Raw genomic sequence first — 24,085 nt, forward strand, 5'->3', positions numbered from 1 at the left:
GACTTATTCATAGAAAACTGGACTGCCCCACCCTCTTTAAAAGGGGTCCAGTCCAACAGGGGTACAACAGATCTAAACGAAAATCAATGGTTCCACGCTCATCTAGTGGGGCTACATGCCCACCAAATTTCGTGCACCCCGGTGTTTCAGTGTCCCGGGAATCGTTGACAGAAAATCGTCAAACTGAGAAAAAAAAAAGAAAAAAAACTCCGACTAAACCTATATGCTGTCACGTGGCGGTCATAATTACTCATGTCCTAGAGCATGCCTCTTTAGGCTTTCCACATTGTAGTCTATCTATAATCTGTATGGAAAATTAAATATTGATTAAACAATGAAACACATTCACAAACAATAATTAAAAATAAACATAATCTGTTACTGCCTTATTGTTTAAACCAACATTTACATTCTTTCTCACACATACAACCCCCCCCCCCCCCCCAACCACCCCAGGCCCGCGGACTTGAATGCCCCCCTCCACACAACACACACACACACACACACACACACACACACACACACACACACACACACACACACACACACACATACACACACACACACACACACACACACACACACACAACAAGAATCTCCAGATTAACAATCAGTCCAGTTTGTTTATTTGCTGTTCTGAAATGACACCGTCCTACACGAGTAGAATTCATCATACTTAAATTGTGTTGACATTTCAGTGTAGCACTGTGCGTAATTACGGTGCAACTCAGGGTGCAAACATAATCCATCCAATCAAATAAATGGCAGGAAAACTAATTGGCATGGAGAGAGTGCCACTGTTTGAATCTCCCTCTCTGTCCAGGCCCACATTATGAATTCAAGCTGTGTGGCAATCGTTTCATTTTAATCATTAATTCATTACAGTTCCACAACATCATAACCTCCCGCCTCTGACAAAAAAAATTAAACTGCTCGACGGATCCGCTTTGCGTGCATTCTGGGAACTTGTCAATGCAAGATGCTGAGCATGGTGCGTTGTCACCTTTTGGCGTCAGCACGCCCCAAAATCACAGCCAAGGGGACGGCATCTGCCTGAGAGACACACTTGCTACGCGTCGCAACTTAGTTTTTAAAGTTTCGTTGGAGGCTGTTCATCTGTGTTTGGGAGGGGAATATATAAATAACTTAATAAATAAATGGAGATTTCCATTCGGGGTGTTCATATAGAGTCATCCTTCAACTGTTAAACGCCATCTGTGTGCTGAAGCGACGTTCTGCAGCCGCTGAATATTCATCCTCCTAATCACATTAGATTAGTGTGTAATCCATCCGCAAAGTAGAGAGAGGAGTGAGCAGAAGATGACAGTTCTGCTCGCAGTTCTCCTAAGAAAAGAAAAGAAAATGAAAAAAAAGAAGAACAAGAAAACAAAAAAAAAGTTTTCTGATCTCGTGCCCAATGTCGGCGTGGACTTTTTTATTTCCAAAGTGTTTGGGAGATGCTGGTCGCAGGTTGCTGAGGGTAAACGGTTTTTATCAGTGTGTTCATCATCCAGCACACAGGCCCTGTGTTCTAGTGTGTTCTTGTTCAGGCCCTGTGTTCTAGTAAAGGCTCTGTGTTCTAGTACCCTGTGTTCTAGTCCAGTTGCCTCTACTTGCTGCTTACTGAGCATGCCACAAGATGATATAGGTATTGTTTGATATAAGTATTTCGCTGAAATAATCATAATAAGAAGTACACAAATGTTTGCAATGGAAGTGTATGGTGTGGTGCTCAGTTGTATTGCTGAAGTTACATCTTACACAAAGCTGTGCTTAGTAAACCTAATGATGCTGAGGAAATATGCCACACTGGAACCATGACTAGTGGAAGACCTGCTGTGTTGGCACATGTTGAGCAGATGCCATTGTAAATGTAATGTCGGCATGTGCGATTCTAACACGAGAGTACACCTCTTAAACAATGAAATCAAAGCCAAACAATGTGGAAAAATAAATTGTGGAAAGAACTGCAGTTTCACTATAATAATATTAACTTAATGATCTGTAATGGAGTTGGGTAATGACTAACCTTAATGATAAACTGAGCATACTAACAGTGGTATGATCACTGAGCCTGACCGACTGCTGTGTTCTGAATAATGAGATAGATAACATGCTGGTCAGCAGTGGTATCTTAATTAAATTTCTTGGACCAAGGCGGCCAACAAAGGTTTCTTAATTTCATTTCTTGGATCATGGCCGCCAACAATTTTCCTAGCAATATTTATGGTTGTGTTGTGGCTGTGTGGTGAAAGACAAAGGGTAGGGGGAGGTGGGGGGGAAATACAATACGAAATACATAGAAAATACAAATGGTGGCTTGTGTTGCCAGTAAGAGCTACAAAAAAATAACCGTGTGGTCAAATAACTAAATGGACTAAACGTTTTGTTTATGTATATATATATATATATATATTTTATTTTTTTTCAGTTTTTTTACATACCTAGCCAGAGCTTGCAGCACCATACGTGTTGTGCTGACATGATCTTCCGTCGCTAAGCTGCAGGGATATTTCTTCATGGTAAACTCCACCAGGAAGGGAGCGTGCGAGCACGAGGGGAAGGATATTTTGAAACAGTTTTCATCACATGTGTTAAATTAGACATGATGGTCATGCTGAGATCTGGAAAGTGGAGCAGAGATCCACTCTGGGAGCCTGGAGGGAGTCCTGTGGATGTGATTGATACCTCAGCAGAGGCTGGGACGGAGGTGGTGACGGCACACACACACATACACACACACATACAAACAAACACACAAACAAACACACACACACATACACACACACACACAAACACACACACACACACACAAACACACACACACACACACACACACACACACACACACACTCTCACACACACACACACGCACACACACACGCACGCTGAGGCGACGCTTGAGATGAGATGGGGGAGCGCACAGGGAAAGGCATAGTGCCAGCATGTGTGTATGCTGATGGTAGGGCTGTGTGTTTGTAACTGATTCTGATGCTAAATCGGACATGGCGCCAAAGTGCCCTGCGTCTGATCCGGTGACAGCTTCTACTTGATGTGACTTTTTGAACAACGTACTTGACGGACCTTTTGACTGCACCTGTAAGTTCTTTGTTCTGTGCTGTGGGTCAACAATGAATTTGAAACAATTTCAACAATGTGATGTCAACAAATTCCACTTAAAAGCATCATATGAAGTACACAGGTTATTTAGTTTTCTAAAGCCATTTATTTTTCAGATACCAGCAAGAGGCTCAGTTTAACACCACTCATGATTTTCTGTTTGACTGAACTTGTGCTGTCCAACACATCACTGATAGTATGGTACAAAACAAACCACTTTGCTGAGGCATAAACAATGTGTCTGATCACGGAAGACTACATGGCATATAATCAGCAGGTACAAATGTATCTTAACAAGTAACCTTTTCCTGTTTGTTTGTTTATTTTGTAGGTTCTGGGGAAGTAGTGCTGAAATGTCCACTCAATCACATACAGTGCATCGGCACAAGGAAGTGCATTCACTTCAACAAGCTCTGTGACGGGGTGCTAGACTGTGAGGACGGCTACGACGAGGGAGTCCACTGTCGAGGTACAGCATGCTCTAGATCTGTCATTAAACACTGTCCAACAAACACAGCACAGTAACACTGAACACTGTCCAACAGACACAACAGTAACATTAAACACTGTCAACAGACACAGCACAGTAACATTAAACACTGTCAACAGACACCGCACAGTAACATTAAACACTGTCAACAGACACATCACAGTAACATCAAACACTGTCAACAGACACATCACAGTAACATTAAACACTGTCAACAGGCACAACAGTAACAGCTGAGTTGGAATGATTGATTAATGAAAGCTGGTGATGCATTCAGTCCCCCCCGCCCCCCCCCCCCATATTATTAAATCCAATCTTATCCATGGGGTTGGTGTTTAAAGAGAGTTTAGGTTCTCTTGTGCGTGTCTTGAGTACCGTGTGCCCTCTTTAAAATTGAGTGACTGCCCTCTGAACAGACAGGGCCGCTTGGGCAGACCCTTTGCACACACAAGACGTTTAAGAAGTAGCTCCCCACCAGGGGAGGCCTATGCTCAGTCCGAACACGGCCTCGCGTCCGCTGTTGTCCGCTGGGGACGCGACACGCCGCCCAGAGACCTTGTCTCGTCCCTCCTGTATGTAGCACTGGCAGAGCAGCTTAAAGCAGTCTCTCCTGCACGGGTCCACTGGGAGCCCAGAGCACCAGCAGGCAGCATCAGCAGCAGCAGCAGTCTCGGCTCTGTCTGTCTCTCACCCGGGAAGCTGAAGGGAAGACACACACACACACACACACACACACACACACAGACTGTTCCCTCCAGCAGTTAATTAGAACTCTATCCTGAGTTATCACTGGCATATGTGTGCACAGTATGTATTCACAGCAGTCTGTGTCCCAGCGCTCATAGCATTGTGAAATGTGAATATTATGGGCTTCATTCAAGCTGCTTAGACCTCATGATGCAAACTCTTGCGTGTATTTACCTCTCCATACTTCAGGTCTTTCTTGTACACAAGTTTCATTTTTCGGGATCATTTTCAGGATGTCCACTTTAGGGCTGCATGAACACCAGGCTTGTTTTCTGCTTTATTGCTAGCTGAGTGTATCAGAAAGATTGTGCACTTGAAAATAATGAATCATTTATATAGTACTGACAATGTTAGCCTAAATACAAAACTTGAAACTTGCCTTGAAACTTTTAAATGTCGATTTGGGGGTGCGACGATCGTAAACAGGGAGTGGGAGATTTGTTGGCAGGCGTAGATGGGGTGTACGTATAGATGCCTGCGTGATGTTGAACACTCTAAAACCTAAGGAATATATGTCCTTCATAATGACTTCCAATCCTTACATCCCCTCGTAGTCTACGAGAGACACCCTCATTTATTCACACAGTTCATAAACATTTCATAGCACTGATAATGACTTCCAGTCCTTACATCCCCTCGTAGTCTAGCGTGAGACACCCTCATTTATTCACACAGTACACAAACATTTCATAGCACTGATAATGACTTCCAGTCCTTACATCCCCTCGTAGCCTAGCATGGGACACCCTAATTTATTCACACAGTACATATGCATTTCATAGCACTGAGCTCATAATGCATTAAAACTGACCAAAATGTCTTGGCTTCACAAGGCTTAAGAGGCCTTGCTGAGTGTTGTGTGTTGGGGCTGAATTTAACTTCTCTCTCATGGGCCGGGAAGAAAGCACTGGACTTGCTGTGTTAACCACGCAGTGTTGATCAGGGTGGTTCAGCGACATACAGTATATATGCGGCTCTTTCACCAGATACTCTCGTTGGAAAACCTCATGGACGAGTGCTCAAATAGTTTGATTTATTGCATTTATTTATTTATCCGTTTATTTCATTACGCATCTGCCGTTTGGGCCATGACTGAGTTCTGGGAAAAAGACTGAATGTAGGCCACCCAAGGAAAAGTTGGCTAAATCCAACGGGGCGAAATGGAAAAGTTTTCGTCTCCCTCTTCAATAGGCATACATGACAGCTCATGCAAAACGCCTTCATGTGGACTATATAGGGACTAGCCCTTATTCTCACTTCTCTTTCACCACAGAGAGAGAATGAGAGAGAGAGAGAGAGAGAGAGAGAGATAGAGAGAGAGAGAGAGGGAGGGAGAGAGAGAGTAAGAGGGAGCAAGAGCCTTTATGAATTATTTATTTGGGTGCACCAGAACCAAGGGACTGTAAGCGCAGAAATGTATTGTGGTATCAAATTGCCTCTCGAAGCCATGGAGCTAAACAGTCCACCATGGACTTCAGGCATATCCTGTGTGTGAAGGCTTGTTAAAACTAAACGAAACCAAAAAAAAAACGGTTCAGAGCCTGTTTTAGATGTGATTGTCGAATTAGAGCGCTCCCACCCACGCTCGACCACAGGTGCTCACAAAGACAATGGCTCGGAAAAACAATGGGAGACGCATAGGCGGCCATATGGTGCCATGTAGCCTGATCAAACACCTAGAACTATGCGGTCTGCTAATGTACACTTTACTTTGTTCGGGGAAACATGTCACATAGGTCTCTGAGGAGATATGAGAAAGTGTCAACACAGGCTTTTTATATACACAGCAGGGGGCTTTAATGCACTAATGAGGCCCGTCTAATGGAGGCGTTTAAAGAAAGCTGGTTAATAAATATTTCTCTCAAAGAAACTGCCAAAACCCTTCGCTTTGACCTTGAGAAATGCACCGTTTGCCTAATTGGAAGTTTTGATACTTTCTTCAGAATCACATCGGTGCACAAGAGACAAGAGGCAAGAGAGGTTAATGGTCCTCATTAGTGTTAGAGTGTCCTTTGATTAGACTAAATATAAGTTTTTGTTTGATAATATAATGAGAGACTTGCTAGTTTTTCTTTCTTTTCATGGATTTCAGAGCCTGTGTTGTGTGCCGCTGCGGGTTGAAACACTTCCCCACTCTTCTCCTTGGTGGATTTAGGGAGCCTTTGGGGCATTGTTTTGTCAGTGAAAAATGCACTTGGCCCGTAGGTGACCACTGCAATGCTCTGGGGAATTAAGCAAATAGAATAAAAGTGTCTGTGGTCGCCAGTGGCATGATGGCGCTTGCTGTTGCCTTTTTTCTCATTGTGAAGATTCATGATCCCGGGCTACCGGATGATTCATGAGGATCTAGAAAGTGATCGCTGTATTTTTTTTCTTTCCTGGTAACAGGCAAGGCATGCAACTGCATGTAATAGACTCTTTAACGTAGAGAAAATACAAAAGAGATGACAGTAAGTGAACACATACTTCACTTGTTCAACATTAAAAATGTCTTTAATTGGACACATTGTTTTGACTCTTTGACATAGAGGAAAAAAAGGAGAAGACACAAAATTAAACACATACTTCACTTGTTCAACATTAAAAAGATTTTAATTGGACACATTGTTTTGTTTTTCCAAACTACATAAATATTCCTCCTATTCGTGCTGAAGTATTCTGTTTATGATTCAGTTTGGAAAATGCTTTAAACCTTGCTGTGACCAGACAATCAGTGTTCCAATTGTAAATGTTTCACTTTATATAATGTGTAATACTTCGATTATAAAATAATATCTGTACTACAGTTTTCAGTGCTTCATTTTTCAGTATTTTCAGTTTCCAGCATTTCATGGCCCATCGATTCATCTTTTGACCAGCAGGTCCAGATTCTAATCCAAGTGAAAAGCTGAGCTGGGAGCGACAGATAGGCAGGTAGTGCCAGGCTAATATTCTGTATCCCAGCATGCATTAGGGCCTTATGTCCCACTGCTCTCAGTGTGGCACTTGCGGTGTGGCTGCCTCAATCATTACAGAGGCCCCACAAAGGCAGGAGCGTCTGTGGCGAAATGGGAGCAGTTTCATTTCCATAAAACATCCATCCAGGCAGTGGTCTCTGTGAATTTACAGTGTAATCACTCAGTCGTCTCCCATATACGTCCTGTGACAGAAGAATTAAGCAGTTTGGAGGAGGGTGGTCCTGAAGGTTGGGGCGGAGGGATATTTGTCACATCTCACTGCTTGAGACGATGTCACATATAATCCTTGCCACTTCTAACACATTATAGAAATCAGAGCACAAAGGAAAATCCTTGAGTCCCCTAACTCTACTGTTTGTATGGGCCACCGTAACCTTGAACGGAGATTCTGCCTCGTAGCTCAGCGTTTCGCTCGTGTCCATCACAGCCTTAGCACATGCATTTCGTTATTTATTCAAGAAGACAAAAAACACTTGAAGTCTCTTTTCCCCCTGTGCTGCCTCAAATTAATTCTTTACACCTGAAATGCTCCTGTGCGCCAAGGGCTCTCAATCACACACAATACCCAGCCTTAAAGACATACCTTCCTGCAAACCCCAGCTGAGCAGGCTTCTTTGATCTTCTGCGGAGGGCGAATGATTCATCTGCGATATGCAGGCTTCTTATTATCATATTAATGATTCTCAGGACTATTTTGGGTGACGACAGCCCCCTGGATTACAGACAACTCGTACTTTACAAGACCCATTTATGCATTTCCTTTATTTCCTTTACAGTTTTAAGGTATATATTTGGGTTGGCTTTAACAGCAAGTGACTTGTTTTTATACCAGTCAGAGGATGACATATCATTATGTCAGAGGGTCTGTAGTGTAGCAAGTCTCTCTTGCTCACTCTTCAGAGACTGTTAGACACAGTGCATGTGCTGTGGAAAAGCTGCCTTGTTTTGTACTCCTGGATCTCGGTCCCGGTGGATAAAATAAACTACTTATGCTCCTATGCTCTACCTTCGTCTCTTCCTCTCAACATTATTTGTCCCTGATGAATACATCCGATTGAATCAAAGACCATGCACAGCAAGGTAAGGAAAACAACACCAGCCGTGAGAAAGGATACAGAAAAGAACAGTGGGACCCTTCAAACAATGGGGATAGAAACACTGATTTTTTTTTTTTTGCCCACATAGTTCTAAAGTGCTGTTGCTGCAGTTTTTTTTAAGGAAATTACTTTAAATACTAGCGGTATGCTAATGACCTAACTAAGCACACCATCTACTCGTTCTTTATGAGTCTCTAAGGATGTTGGGTAATCGTTGGTCTGATACCTAAGTATGTCTACTTTGGGTGCCACATATCTTTCTGGCACATTGTTTGAAAAGTTTTTAAAGACAAAAAAAGAGAATTATGGACCCTTATAAATGCTTACTGATTATAGATTATAGATTATGGACACTTGGTTCAAGGTTTATGAGTAAAACCGTCTGCGTTGCCCAAGAGATGATGTACTGTAGCTGTGGTTAAACATTTAAAATACCACAGTCAGTGGTAGTTTCTAGGGACATTTTCATCCTTAGCCTGCCTTGCCAAGCCAAAAAGATGTTTCTGTCAAATTCTTCATACCGACATGAGATTAGGAAACCCTTAATCTAATGGTATATGAAAACTAAGCCCTAAAATATGAAAGAGAGTCATAAATGATGACATGAGTGATCTCTTTTGAACGTGCACTTTCAAGGACTGTGAGACTCTAGATGATTTGTTGAATAAAATTAATTCAAAATAGTAAATATTATGTTGCTCCACTAAAACTTAAGACAAAAAGCACACAAGACAGCAGCTTCTTTGTTGCCATTGGAAACTATACCTTAACACCAACATCCTTGACCTGTGTTGTCCTGCTTGGACAAATCATTAAAGACAATAAGATTTCCTTTCATAACTATGCTGATGACCCCCACATTTACTGAGCCCTCTTACCTAATTACTATGGTCCCATTGAATCTCTTTGTCAATGCATTGGCCTAATTAACAGCTAGATGTTGGAACATTTCCTTCAACTAAATAAAGACAAAACTGAAATAATCTTATTTGGGGAAAAAATAGGAGATTTATTGGAATTTAGGATTGCAACTCATCTTGACAAAAAAGGTTTTAAAGTTTAAAGACACTCTAAAAAAGCTTGGTGTTTTAAATGATTGTTATCTCAGTTTAAACAACCATGTGAAAGCAATAACAATCAGCTCTTTCCGATCTCAAAAACATAGCCAAACATGGCCAAACATGATTTAGAAAAAATTACAGTAGTCGAGATCCAACTAGCAACGTTTAGCCTAGCCGCATAGCCTACATTTAACATCGATTTAGATAGATAGATAGATAGATAGATAGATAGATAGATAAACTTGTATTAATCCCATTTGGAAAAATCAGTCGAAAGTTCGATCCGGAGACATTTCTCTCAATCTAGTGCAATCTAGTGTCCGTGTAAACGGGGTCTAAGACTTTACACTGGCTTCCAGTAAGTCACAGAATTGACTTTAAAACACTGCTGCTTGTTTATAAATCACTAAATGGGACAGGCCCAAATTACTTTTCAGATATGTTTCAGCAGTATACACCTGCTAGACCTCTCAGACCACTGGAAAGAAATCTGTCGGTAATACCTACCATCAGAACCAAACATGGTTAAGCAGTTTTAGGCTGCTGTGCTGCCAAGCTCTGGAACTAATTTCCTAATGACATCAAAGGTACTCCAGCTGTGGCCAATCTCAAATCTAGATTTAGGACCCAACTGTTCTCAGATGCCTTTTTGTTAACTGATCTAATTCATTATATTTTTGTTTATTTACTCCTTTCCTATGTTAATTTAGCTTCCTTTTTAATATTTTAATTTACCATTTTGAATGTTCTTTTATGTGCTCATTTGTAAAGCAATTTGAAGTACCAATGAGTATGATTTGTGCTATATAAATAAACGTGCCTTGCCTAAATGATATATGATGTGATATTGTTTTAAAAGTTAACCTAATCTATTGGTAGTTGGTGACTTACCCCCAAATTATCTGAGCCTGTGCATCAATTCAGATATACTTTCCTGAGGTAAATGTAACACTTAAGGATCTCTGTCCCCTAGTGTTGCACAAGTGGCCTATTGTCAGGCTGCAGATAATGTCCATGCTAAGCTGTGCTGTGCTGTGCTGTGCTGTGCTGTGCTGCGCTGTGCTGCGCTGTGCTATGATGCGATGCGGTGTGTGCCCACTGACTGTGAGAGTGTTTGTCAGCGGAGACACCATCAGCCAATTAGCCTCTCTCCTCACGCCAGATGGGAGTGATGGCTTCTCGAACAAAACTAAATGATTTGTTCTCTACATGGCAAACTTTTCCATGATTTTACCTTTTCCTACCTCTAAGGCATGATTACACCTCAAAGATAACCAGTATTATGAACAAGGCTCTGTAATCAAGAGCTATATCACCTAGTTTTTTCTTAAGTAAAACCGAGCATCTGTGAAGTACAGTCATGCAGGGTTGACTTTGACGTTTCCCTGGTTTCCCTTCAAGTAAACATATTTGTCTCTCAGTTAGACCAGATATGACAGCTGTGTCTGGTGTCTGCCTGGTTAAAACTGCTGTTGACAGTAGGAGTTGCTGTTGCATTTAGTGTGTGTGTGTGTGTGTGTGTGTGTGTGTGTGTGTGTGTGTGTGTGTGTGTGTGTGTGTGTGTGTGTGTGTGTGTGTGTGTGTGCATGTGTGTGTTTGTGTGACTTCAGGTGCTGTAATCGATGTGTAAGCAAACAGAGACTTTTGTGATTTTATCTACTCTGGTTATAATGTGTTTTTCTCCCCTCTGTCCTTAAACATACTGTATGTGGTGTGTATGTGTGTTTCTTTCGGTGTGAGTTTGCAGGGGTCACTGTGTCAGAAAAATATAACAAAACAGCAGAGAAAGAGAAGACAGGAGGTATACAGTAGCACATATTGTTTCTCCGTTTGTGAGACCTTATATTATATTAGGACATTCATTTTAGTGTTGATGATGGTGTATGTACGTATGTATGTGTGGCAGTTAATAAACGTATTGTGTGTAGCTCTGTGTGGGAGCGTGTTGTTTGTCTGCCTTAGTGTTGTTTGTGAGCATCCTTGGCAAATTGTGTAGTATACTGCTTTCTATGTAGTGCTATGCTTTTTTGCTAAATCAGAGGCTGTCGCAAGAAGTGTATGTGTCATCCAATGTGAAAGTGTTGATTAGGGAAAGAACAGGCTTGTTTCACACCTTTTCTTTGCTTTTCTCTGCTCTCTCTCTCTCTCTCTTTTTCCCTCACTCTACTTCTCTCTTTATCTCTTGCTTTGCTCTCTCTGTCTCTCTTTTTCCCTCTGCTTGTTCTGCATAGCGTGCCTCTATTTATAAACAGCATTGGAGGCGCGCCCTCTCTGGCTGCATGGCTGGTGGTTGCTCACGAGCGACAGGCTGATTAGAGGGTCATCATTCTCGCCTGATGGCCTACCTGCTCATCTCTGGTCTCGGGGGGCCGGGGGACGGGCTTGGTAATGACAGAGGCTGCAGGTGAACCCCATGGCTTCTGAGTAATAGGGCCTGTCATGCCACTGCTCTTGATGCTCGCCTCACACCAGTCCCAGTGCACTGTGTGTGTGTGTGTGTGTGTGTGTGCGTGTGTGCGTGTGTGTGTGTGCGTGTGTGTGTGTTTGTGTGTGTGTGTGTGTGTGTGTGTGTGTGTGTGTGCCACTTTATTGTGTGGGGCAGATGGAATGGAGTATGTGTGTTTTCTTGCGAATGTGTGTTTTTGAATGTGTGTGTTTGTGTGCCCCTCTTTTTGTCTGGGTTAGGTTATGTGTGTGTGTGTGTGTGTGTGTGTGTGTGTGTGTGTGTGTGTGTGTGTTTGTGGGAGTGTTTTATGTTTCTTTGCCACTCTATTTGACTAGGCAAGGCACTATGAAATGTGTCTATTTCTAAGTGTGTGTGTGTTTATGTGTGGCAATTGTGATGTCTGTACACTGAGATTGCTGTCAGCTGTCAGTGAGGATAGCTCTTTACCGTGTGTTTGTGTGTGTGTGTGTGTGTGTGTGTGTGTGCGCGTGTGTGTGCGTGTGCGTGTGTAGGTGAGATGTGTAATGGGGCCTGACTGTTGCTTTTATTACTGTGTACGTGTGTGTGTACACGTGCATGTGTGTGTGTGTGTGTGTGTGTGTGTGTGTGTGTGTGTGTGTGTGTGTGTGTGTGTGTGTGGGGGGGTGTGTGTGTGTGTGTGTGTGTGTGTGTGTAGGGGGTGATAATGACAGTACATTTGCTCACACATCTGTCTGCACGTGAAGGTCAGGGGTCACTCTCTATTGACGTGCTTCTCACCATGTCGCATGACGCCCACACATTGGTGTCTAGACCCACCCCCACCCCCTCCCCACCCTCGTTCTGTTTACCCAATTACTTCAGTAGTTCTGCAGAGGGGTGGGCAGGGGCCCAGCGTGCAGTGGAACTCACCTTGGGGGAATGGGAGTGAGTTATGTGAAGATAATTTTACCTGCCTGTGACGGAAATAAGGCATCTCACACAGCCAGGACTCTGCCTTAATGGCCCTGTTCTCCGCCAGACTCAACACGCAGCCATCATCACAGCATCACAGCCGTGCTAGCATCACAGCATCACAGCGACGTTAGCTAACTGAGAACACTGAAGCTCACATTCTGAAGTTTGTGTGAGATGGGATGTTTGAACAGCCGTTGGAGGATTGTTGAATCGTTAACCTATTTTTTCGTAGCTCTGTTTTTTTTTTTCATTGAATTTACTTTTGAGCTTTTGAAGTTTTATCTTTGGTGCTTTTTTTTTCACCAACTGCTTTAACGGGTGCCAGGCAGCTCTTTGCTATCTTTCTTGCACCTCCGTCTGCAAGCTGATAATTGCAGGGTCTCTGTGTGATTATGCATCGCTACCATGCAGCCCTTCCTGCTAAATGAAGACATCATCACATTTTCAAATATTTTAAGTAGTGCTGTCAAAATGAATGCGTTAATCTTTGCAATTAATCTGGAAATATTTAACAACATGTTAAAAAGAAAAACACTCATTCAGCACAGCTGCCCGTGTTTTCTTATTACTTCTGTTAGTTGATATGTGATGGTTCAAATATCTGGGGGCAGCCAACGTTCGACTGACACACAGCTCAATGGAATTCACAATCCTGCAAGTGAATTGAGCACTTCAACATACAGCTAATACAGCTAGTCAGTCACCAACTCCTTTCAAAGTATTTCCCTCCCCAAAAATCTGTCTCTTTTTCTCTACTTCTTCATCTCAATCACTGTACAAAAAAATAAAGTAAATAATCCCATCCCTTTCCTTTATGTGCTACGCATGGAACACATTTGCCTGTCAATTACCATGACCTTGATGGATTTATTGGCAATCTGTGATGAGAGTCTAAAAGATGCTATTAAAGAGTAGTAGTTGAATTTTAATTTACCTACTTTTGTGTTGGAGGAAAACAAAAAAAGATTAATCATAAATAATCACTGCAAATTGTGTGTTTAATTATCAGTCAATTAACAACACTAATTTTAAACATATTTGATACAATTAAAGAAGAGAAAAACAGAATGCAATATGTAATTTCTTTTAACAGTACAGGTCGCTACACCTGAACACACATTAGTGTGTTTCAGGACCTTTGCACTAAAAATGAATAATATCTATGGGTTCAAAGTCATGTCAAATATCCTTTAGGTAATTAAATTCCCTACCTCTTTATTCTTAGACGTTCATACAGATGATTAACTGTTTAGGAGTTAATAAACTGTAATTCTCAGTGAACTACTGCACGCTCCTATTTATTTTTTTAAGGGGTGTTTGTCTAAAATAGCGTGAACAGCTCAAGCCCCAGTTTGCGGATTAAGGGATTAATCTGCCCTTGCGTCGGGGTTATTAATGTTTCTGTTGGGTGCCGAGGAAGCAAGCAATGCATCACTCCTCCACAGCCTCCCGTTGAGACTGGTCAAGTAGGCCTTCCCCTGAGCTATACGCTTTATCATCGCACTCGTTCTCCAAGTCTCCCCCTGCCACCAGTGCCCCATCTGCCAGCACTGCCCTCTGGATATTTATTAAGGCATACATTAAAAACATCCTGCCCACCAGGGAGACGGTCTTGGCACTGGTAATTGCTCTCATGTCTGGTCGAGCTGCAACGCAGTGTTGTTGTGTAGTTGGTGCCGCTAATACAGTCTAATTGGTGTGCTGCTTATGGAGTATCCTACTGTGATTGGTGTGCTGCTTATGGAGTATCCTACTGTGGTTTTTGAGCTGAGGTTACAGACGAAATAATAGCTTCAAGGTGACCTACCATCATGATGGCGAGAACAAAAAAAGGAGATTAAATTGGTTATTAATATTGAACTTGGTAAAATTGATTGCAGTCCTGTGTAGTGCAAGCAACTGTAAATCACTGCAATTTTTCAGATCATCTCTTGTAATCAATAGCGGGAGCAGGCAGTTGGAAACATTTTAGGCTACAGGCAGCCCAAGACAGCCCTCTAAAGAATGTGTGCAATTATAAGCACTTAGTCCGGCTGAAGTGATAAATATCACAGAATCGACGCTCAATTTTCAGTTTACTGCCAGTTATTGACAGTAACCTTGGCCCGGTGCATACTCGCAGGCAATGTGTCAGGAGAAGCGGCTCTCAAAATGACATTAACATCACGGTGCAGGCGTATATGTGCATAATAACCCCGGAGCCATCGCTAGCCCACACCTGGCTTTATGATGGAGTAAGCGCCATATTTAAACTGAAAGCCACTGCACTTCTCCTTTTCCTTTCCATACTTTGTATGGAGATTCGCCTTACATTCGGCTTGTGCTTGCTCTCGGGGGGTTCAGGACCTGGGCTCTGTAAAGCGCATAGAGCCCATTGTATTGTTTTGGCACTATATAAATAAAATTGAATTGAATTGCATTACATTAACTTCTTTCGTTTCCCCCTGTTTCATACAACCTGGGCCAACTTTTTTCGAGGCAGACAACAGATGTGATGAGTTTGTTGAGCAGGGAGGGTTGAAGTCACGACAGCTCGTTTGATGACTTTCTCCTTGGGTGTGTGTTTCAGAGCTCCTGCCTGCTTGCCACGAGCTGAGGTGTCAGTACGGCTGTGTTATGACGCGGAACGGCACAATCTGTTTCTGCGACGACGGCTTCGAGGTGGACGGGGATGGGAGAAGTTGCAAAGGTAAGCTGAGCGAGGGCCGTCCTCACGATAACGAAGTTCACCGCGACCCGACGTTCACCCACATCACACCCTACACTAGAAAGCCCCCCACCACCCCCCAATCCGCCCACCTCCCTTAGTGGGCCCAGTGCTAGAGCGAATATCCTTCACCCACGCTAAACTTTACCTCATTAACAAGCGCGGGCCGTGACAAATGATAGCCATCTATTGGCCATGCCTCGCCAAATGCTATCAGCCTTCAGATGGCTCTGCCTGATTAGGATGGGTGACATTTATGGCACAGGGAGATAAGACACATTTATCTGAAGGGAGCCGTCGTGTTTAAACTGAGGCCAGGTTGAGATACGAGTGCGAGGCTCGTCCCAAGTCAACAAAAAGTACAGTTTGGAAAATAATGGAAAAGTCCTTCACGCCGATGACAGCTGTTGTGGTTGATGTGCTTTGGTCTCATTTTAGAGCACAGCTTACTTTTACGCGTTTGAGTTGCACATACTCCTCTCTCTGTATATTTTTGACGGTCATAATTGACTTTACTTACAACAATGATTAAAAAATACTAAAACAAATGCCGGACTGCAATTGCACTGTGGCATTTCCTTGCTCATGTTGTGGCCTGCTAGGTTGCAAGGTGCTTAAATCCGTGTCAGATTTCCATTTCCGTCCCATTATCTATTCTTATTACGGCTGGCAGCTCGAGTGGGCTCTCAGTAGACCCCCGTCATGCATATGCATGGTGAGGAGAAACCCAAGCACCGCATTAAGGTAACATTATGTAATTAGGTCATGTTGGAAAACACCTCCGATGTGATTCAGGTTCCTCTCTCATTCTCACTCCCTCTCTTTCTCTCTCTCTCTCTCTCTCCCTCTCCCTCTCTCTCTTTCTCTCTCTGCCTGTCCCTGTAGATCACGACGAGTGTTCTGTGTACGGGACGTGTAGCCAAACTTGCCTTAACACGTACGGGTCATATCGATGCAGCTGCACGGAAGGATACAGCCTACAGAGCGACAGGAGGTCCTGTAAAGCCAAACATGGTAAGCCACACTGATGGGTCAGGAGCCTCGGCCTGGGCCTGGGCCAGGGGATCCACACACGCACATTGTGACACTGACCTTAACCATGGAGATGGAGGTGTAATCACTGCCCTACACCACAGAGATGGAGGTGTAATCCCTGCCCTACACCACAGAGATGGCGGTGTAATCACTGCCCTACACCACAGAGATGGAGGTGTAATCCCTGACCTTAACCATAGAGATGGAGGTGTAATCCCTGCCCTACACCATAGAGATGGCGGTGTAATCCCTGTGGAAAATCAGAAGCAGACCCATGGAAATGAAAAAGCTGCTCATATGCACTATATCTCTGCACATTCGATATGAACAGTCCATATGTACTATATCTCTGCACATTTGATACGAGCAGTCCATATGTACTATATCTCTGCACATCCGATATGAACAGTCCATATGCACTATATCTCTGCACATTCGTTATGAGCAGTCCATATGCACTATATCTCTGCACATTCGATATGAGGCGTTTTGGAAAATGTTGAATTAGCTTTACAGTCACATAAACAATATATAGTTTTCATAACATCGTAACAGCGATGATTGCTCTTACAAGTAAACACTCACCTTTATCTGATATACGGTGGTGATCATGTCAACGTGGCGAATGGTCTTTAATATTGCAGGAGGGAGAAGAGCGAGGAGTAAATACAGGCTAACTGCTGTTTTTTCTGTGTAATTGCTGTCATGTTGGATCAGGCAGATGATAGAGACTTAAAGACATCAAAATGCAAATGGCATCATAAGACAGGAGATTGAAGTGGGGAGCATGGAGCAGCCTGTCTGAGAGATTAAGATAGAAATAGACAGAAATAGATAGAAATAACGTCTAAGCAGCTCAGTGGCCATCCAGGCACTGTGCGTCTGAATGACATGCATCAGCATTAACAAGGTAATTATTCCGTCCTTAATTCCACAAATTAATTATGACACCATATGCTTGTCAGTGCTGTAATGTCACATTGCCTTCTGTCTAATCTAATCTCTAGTTTCCACTTCCCCTTTCCTCACAAAAACGTCTATGGGGCCAGCATAGTGCTGAATTTGAGGTTCATTTAAGACGCGTTTATCAAGTGTATTTCTTATTTTTTGCCCACTACAGTGTGATGAGTGGTAGGGGCTGCTGTTGTTAGGGAGAGAATACCTCTGGATACAGGCCCAGCAGGAGGTATAGGCCTGTCTACAATGGCTTAAGGCACAGTAGGGTGGAATTCATGGAAACATCTATCATGTCTTTAATCAATAGCACTCCTGTCTTGCCAGGTGTAAGCCGAGTATCATTGAAGTGAAACGTACTCCCGTATCCTCCACAGCCCAAGTGATTTGATTGGAATTTTGTTTAAAAGCATTAAATGGTCAAATCACTGCATGTGCTCTCTGTTAAGTGTAATAAATGGGTCTTGTGCTGAGGTACAGTGTGTAGGAACAAGCAGTGAGCACGGATCGAAGGGAGCCAACTGTCTGCCGTTTGATAAAAAGTCTTAAAGACGGAATGAGACATGCTGGAGCACAAACAAGATAATGCTGTGCCTGGGCTGGCGTCGGTACGGCTCCTGTCATCATCCCTCTGTGGTGCCATTTCTCTTCTTTCACACGGACGTTCACCATCCTTTCCTCCGTGGTGCCATTTTTCTTCTCTCACACTGACGTTCACCAGCCTTCCCTCTCCTGCGGGGCCCTTCTCTGGGCTACCTCAGGAAGAGGACGAGAGCAGGAGCCAGCACTGGGGGGACGCACTCTCTCAGTCCTGGCTCTTCTCAGTTTCAGGGGAGGCCAGGTTCAGATTTATAGCCCACATTAGGCAAGCACATTGTGAGTTAAACTTTGCTGGAGAGGGAGGATAAATCACAGCGATTCTATGCAGCTTTCGTCCCCTTGTATTTTTTCATAAAATATAGGACTCTGGGACCTTATGTTGGCCTGACAGTGGCAAGGCTGAGTTACATTGCTGTGTGTGGTGTATTTGTGTGTGTGTTTTGGAAACAGTCAGATGAAAATCAAATCATTGTTTGCTGTATACAATCTGCTTTGTTGTGAGTATCTGGACCCTTAACTGCAAATTGTTCCTTATTGTGCACCGTAGAAGACATTGCACAGTTACATAGCTCTGACATGGATTTTGCAAATCTATGTGGTATAGTGTGTGTGTGCGTGTGTGCGTGTGTGCGTGTGTGCGTGTGTGCGTGTGTGCGTGTGTGTGTGCGTGTGTGTGTGTGTGTGTGTGTGTTTATTTGTGTGTGTGTGTGTGTATGTGTGTGTGTATGTGTGTGTGTGTGTGTGTGTGCATGTGTATGCATGAGTGTGTGTGCGTGTGCGTGTGTGTGTGTGTGTGTGTGTTTATGTGTGTGTGTGTGTATGTGTGTGTGTGTGTGTGTGTGTGTGTGTGTGTGTGTGTGTGTGTGTGTGCATGTGTATGCATGAGTGTGTGTGTGTGTGTGTGTGTGTGTGTGTGTGTGTGTGTCCATTCCCACTAATCTCCTCATGTATGTGTCGTTCTCCTGTACTCCAGACTAACAAAAGCACAGCCTCCTCCTTGAATGGATTCCGGCGAGCTCTTGAATTGCATTCACGCTTTTGTACACTGCACAAATGAAGTAGCACTAAACGGCAAAAAATACCTAGCAGGCAGCCATATGCAGTGGAGAAGAGAGAACAATGGCGTCACCCCTGGCAGCGCGGAGCCTTATTATGTTGTACATCCCACCTCTCCTGTGTCTGTTGCGCTTTTTTGGGGCTATTATCCTGCTCACCCCTGTTTTCAAGCATCTGGCAGAGCCACCAGGAGAATAACAACCACACCATCCAGTGGAGAATACTGCAGCTCTGGATGTGGATTGTAAACACAGTGTCAGGTGACACGCCACATTTCCCTATCTCTCTCTCTCCCACTCTCTTTCTATCTATCTATCTATCTATCTATCTATCTATCTATCTATCTTTCGTTCTTTCTTTCTGTCCCCCTCTCCTTAAAGTCCTTGGTTTCACATGAAACAGGACGTTTAGAATTATAAGTCAGCTGACTAGTGACTAGTTTTAATTTATGATTGGTGTATGACCTAGGAAGATCTCTTTATGATTGGTGTATGTGTGACCTAGGTAGAGCTCTTTATGATTGGTGGATGTATGACCCAGGAAGTTTTATTTATGATTGGTGTATGTGTGACCTAGAGCTCTTTATGATTGGTGTATGTGCAACCTAGAGCTCTTTATGATTGGTGTATGTGTGACCTAGGTAGAGCTCCATTTTTGTGATTGGTGGATGTATGAACTAGGAAGATCTCCTTATGATCGGTAGATGTGTGACATAGGGAGAGCTCTTGATGATTGGTGTATGTGTGACCTAGGTAGATCTCTTTATGATTGGTGTATGTGTGACCTAGGTAGATCTCCTTATGATTGGTGGATGTGTGACATAGGTAGAGCTCTTGATGATTGTTGTATGTCTGTCCTAGTTAGATCTTTTTATGGTTGATGTATGTCTGACCTAGGTAGAGCTCTTTATGATAGATTTGCTGGTGAGACAGCGGACACTTTTATCGGATTTGCCCCCTAGCCTCCGGAATGACAGAACTCAAGACTACCATGTCCCCGCTTTTCAGCAGACTCTTAATGCTGCTCCAACTGCTACAGACGCCTGCGGAAACCCGACGCAAACTACCACCATTCTGCTTGAACACATGGGAGGATGGAAGAAATTACCCCCATTCTGCCTGAACACATGGGAGGATCAGAGAAATGGTTCCAGAATTATTTCACTGGAACTCGGGGGTGAGAGAACAAAAGCTAATGCTAACACAGCATAACAAGCGAGGCCAAGCCTCAACAATTTAATGCTAACACAGCTCACCAAGGTAAGCCAAGGCTCAACAAGCTAATGCTAACATAGCTCAACAAGCTAAGCCAAGGCTCAACAGATCCCCAACCGGGCAATAGGAGAGTGTAAGCGGTGGGACTAATTTGGAGCAAAACCAAAAGCACAAAACCAACAGGCTGCTGTCTTACCATTTGCCACACCGGACTGCTCATCATGGGCTCAGAAACCAAATGCTACAGATGCTACTGTTCCAAAAACACTAATGAATTCGGGATCACGTAAAAGAGGCTCAAAGCAGGTTAACAGAGACATGTGGCTTTAGAAGCTCTCGTTTGACGCTAACACCGCACCGGGCACTCTGGTCTTGGGTGATCCTACCATCTGGATCAGATCAGATCAGAGCTATCATGCTATCTACCTCATGAGGAGCTTCCCAACACTTTTTCCCAGCACCGGACGGTCGATTCAAATTATTCTGCATGTTTAGTACACATGAGAAAGTGACAGCATTAAAGTTCATCAGTAGGCCTCCTCCAGCCCATGGAACTCATTTATTTTACTCAACACATGAAGGGCAGACCCTGCATTCCAAAAGGTCTTAATTCTATTGACAGGTTTAATCTATTCCTGGGGTGCAGATCATTATTTTGGACCTAAAAGGTCTCAATTGTATTGACAAGTTTTAATCTATTCTTGGGGCGCAGATAATGTCTTTAGGACTGATGGTGCCCACTGGATTAGGACCAGCGTGAAAGCACAACCTTATCTTTGCTCTCCAACACCAATCTGGCCCTTGCACTGATTCAACACTACAGGAGCAGCCAGTGGTGTAGTGGTCCCTGGAGAAGTGGGTATACTCTTAATTTTTTTTTTTTAGGCAGCCCTTACAGCAAAGGATAAACGCCCTGTTTTGAGAAGTGGGTATACCTAATGCTGACTGTAAAATAAGTGGGTATACTCCGTATACCTGCGTATACCCTGGACTACACCACTGGATGCAGCCCCAGCCTCCTTCCCCTGCCCCCCATCATGATGAAGCACCATCAAACACCTCACCACAGGTGGAGACACAGAATACAGGTGGCACAGGGCGACCGCATTCCCCACCACTGAGGAACATTATTCAGGCTAAGTTTCTGACACGACCCCCCCTCCCCCCCCCCCAAACAGACACACACACACGCACACACACATATGGATTTCTAAAGGAAAATGAAAGAACTAGCGTGTGCTGGGACTAATTTCTCATTCTCTATCTCAGCCAGCCCACAAGTCATACCCAAAAGGTGCAGTTCCCCCTTCCCCCCTGTCCCTTCACCCCTCCCCTTTTAGGAAGAGCTCTAAGACCACTTCAACACAGTCAGCAGCAGCCTTGTCCTTCATCTCCCCTGCCAGCACAGAACACAGACTGTGCAGTAAGCACTACTGATAGCAGCAACAGGGTACAAAACAATGATAGCATTTTGTGATGTATTCAGGGTTCCTACTCTAGTAGACATGAACCATGACAGCTATTCTGAGAACAAGCGAGGGCACCCACACACACACACACACACACACACACACACACACACACACACACACACTCACACACACACACACACACACACACACACACACAAGCTGGGGCCAGTCTGCCTATAATGTATTGTTTATCTATTGATTAGAAATAAATGGAATCAAGTACAAGCAGCTAATGAGGTAAACCAGTCAGATCTGTTATGCCGACAACCTCAGACTGCACTACTTGACACTCTGCAGCTGGTTATTTCTAAAGGTGTCGACATTTCTTCTGTTACGGTCAGGGACTTTCTGATCATTTCTGTCTCTTCTTTGACTCACTGTTCACTCAGGAGGTTCAAATTGAATAAGCTCTGTTTCTGTTCTGTTCTAAGAAAAGGTACATGAACAACATGTTTTTGTCATCAATCATCCGAGCACAGACAGTTAATGGACTCCTTGATAATTCTTACTTGACAATTTTGAATGTAATGGATGTTGTTGGAGTGGTAAAAGTCAATAAATCTCAGAGCAAACAGAGTACAGTGGAGAAACAGCATTATGGTAAAAGCCCTGAGAAGTGAATGAATGAAAGCTAAATGCAAGTGTAGACAGACTAAACAGCAAATCCACTTTGACCTCTGTAATAACTGAATAACATTATTATTATGTTATTCAGGGCTAGACAGCTACACTTGTTTGAGTTGGTTAACAGAAACATCAACAATACTCACATTCTGTTTGCCATGATTGACAAACTTACAAACCTAAATCCACAGAGAAATGTAATGAATTAGTGAAAAAAATGGAAACTGACCTTGGACAGCACACAGGCAAACATTGAAACTCTTCTGTCTCTACGACCATCGCGAAATATCTTGATTATTATGTCACAATTGTATACAAATGAGGAAACAGTTTGACATCTTGATGTTGCCTCGATATACTACTACATCTGACCTTGTAACTTTGTAACAACTGACTTAAAAATAACAGTTGCCATTAAGCCACCCTTAGAAAAAAGAACTCTGGATGCCTCCATGTTAAACAACCTGTCTAGCTAAGGTCATTAAGAAAACTGTTTACAAACAACTCAAGTGGTTCCGATCATTTTGACAAATATCAATCAGACATCCAACCTGACCACGGTATTGAAAAGGCTCTTATAAAAGTGTTAAATTATATATGGCTGACTACTTATTCAGGTACCATAACAGGTCTGATTTTACAAGATCTCACAAGTGTCACAATTATAGAATACTGCTGGTCAGGTTGAAATATTGGGAAGGACAATCCGGAACACCTTTAATTGGTTCAGGTCACCACTGACTTTTATCAATCTGATAGGCTGGCTATGGCATGTGGAACCCCGAGGGATCAGTTCTCGGACCATTTCTGTTCAATCTCTATAAGCTGCCTTAGGGCCATATTCTGCAGAACCACAACATTGATTTCCATAGTAATGCAAATGATACACAGATATATCTGGCCGTTTCACCAGATGACTACAGTGGTGTCAGTGATAAAGTAAATAATTTGATGAGCCAAAATTGTCTTCAAATCATTATTAAAGATCTCATAAATCTCATGAAGATTATTGTGAACAAAATGTAAATAATTAGTTCAGCTTTAGACGTGTCGCCCACTGGATCTATGCAAGCAATGCATGTCTTGTCCCTTCCATAAAACACCTCCCCTTCCAGGCCAAAACAGAGACAGTAAGTTGACACTGAAGAGTTAAAAAAATAACATGCACTGAAAAAGGCTGACATGACGAAACAAAGAAACAATTGTCATTGAAAAGGCACATCAGTATAAAACAAATATAAAAACAATCAGTTACTAAAGTTCATTTCAATACAAGCATTTCAAGGCCAATGTTCCTTTTGTCCATTTTCCATTTTTTGTTTAGTTTGTTTTTTCAATCTTTGCAATATTGTTTTTTTTCAATGGCAAACTAAAAGTCTCAGTTTTAGCAGTTCCACTATGTTTTTTTTTTTAATATTCTACCTAATGTTCTTTCTACTTTATTTTAATTATAGTTCTGATCTTGAAATTCTAATGTCTTTTAATAATGTGTTTTCGTCTATATAAGGTTATCCTTTATTGTTTTTCACTCTGAAGCACTTTTTTCCTTTTGGATATTCCTTGTGCTTG

General features: G+C 42.9%; 1 protein-coding gene across 1 annotated transcript in view; it reads left to right on the plus strand.

Annotated features, from left to right (window-relative positions):
* Positions 1 to 24,085, plus strand: part of lrp1ba (low density lipoprotein receptor-related protein 1Ba) — a gene marked incomplete at both ends in the record, with an annotated part of 268,441 nt that overhangs the window by 39,179 nt on the left and 205,177 nt on the right. Inside the window, 3 exons of the mRNA XM_080836005.1 lie at positions 3,452 to 3,589; positions 15,424 to 15,543; positions 16,447 to 16,575. Of these exons, the coding sequence (XP_080692131.1) occupies positions 3,452 to 3,589; positions 15,424 to 15,543; positions 16,447 to 16,575 (387 nt within the window). The remainder of the gene's footprint in view (positions 1 to 3,451; positions 3,590 to 15,423; positions 15,544 to 16,446; positions 16,576 to 24,085) is intronic.

The sequence above is a fragment of the Sprattus sprattus genome (genome assembly GCF_963457725.1).
Source record: "Sprattus sprattus genome assembly, chromosome: 3".
Lineage (NCBI taxonomy): Eukaryota > Metazoa > Chordata > Actinopteri > Clupeiformes > Clupeidae > Sprattus > Sprattus sprattus.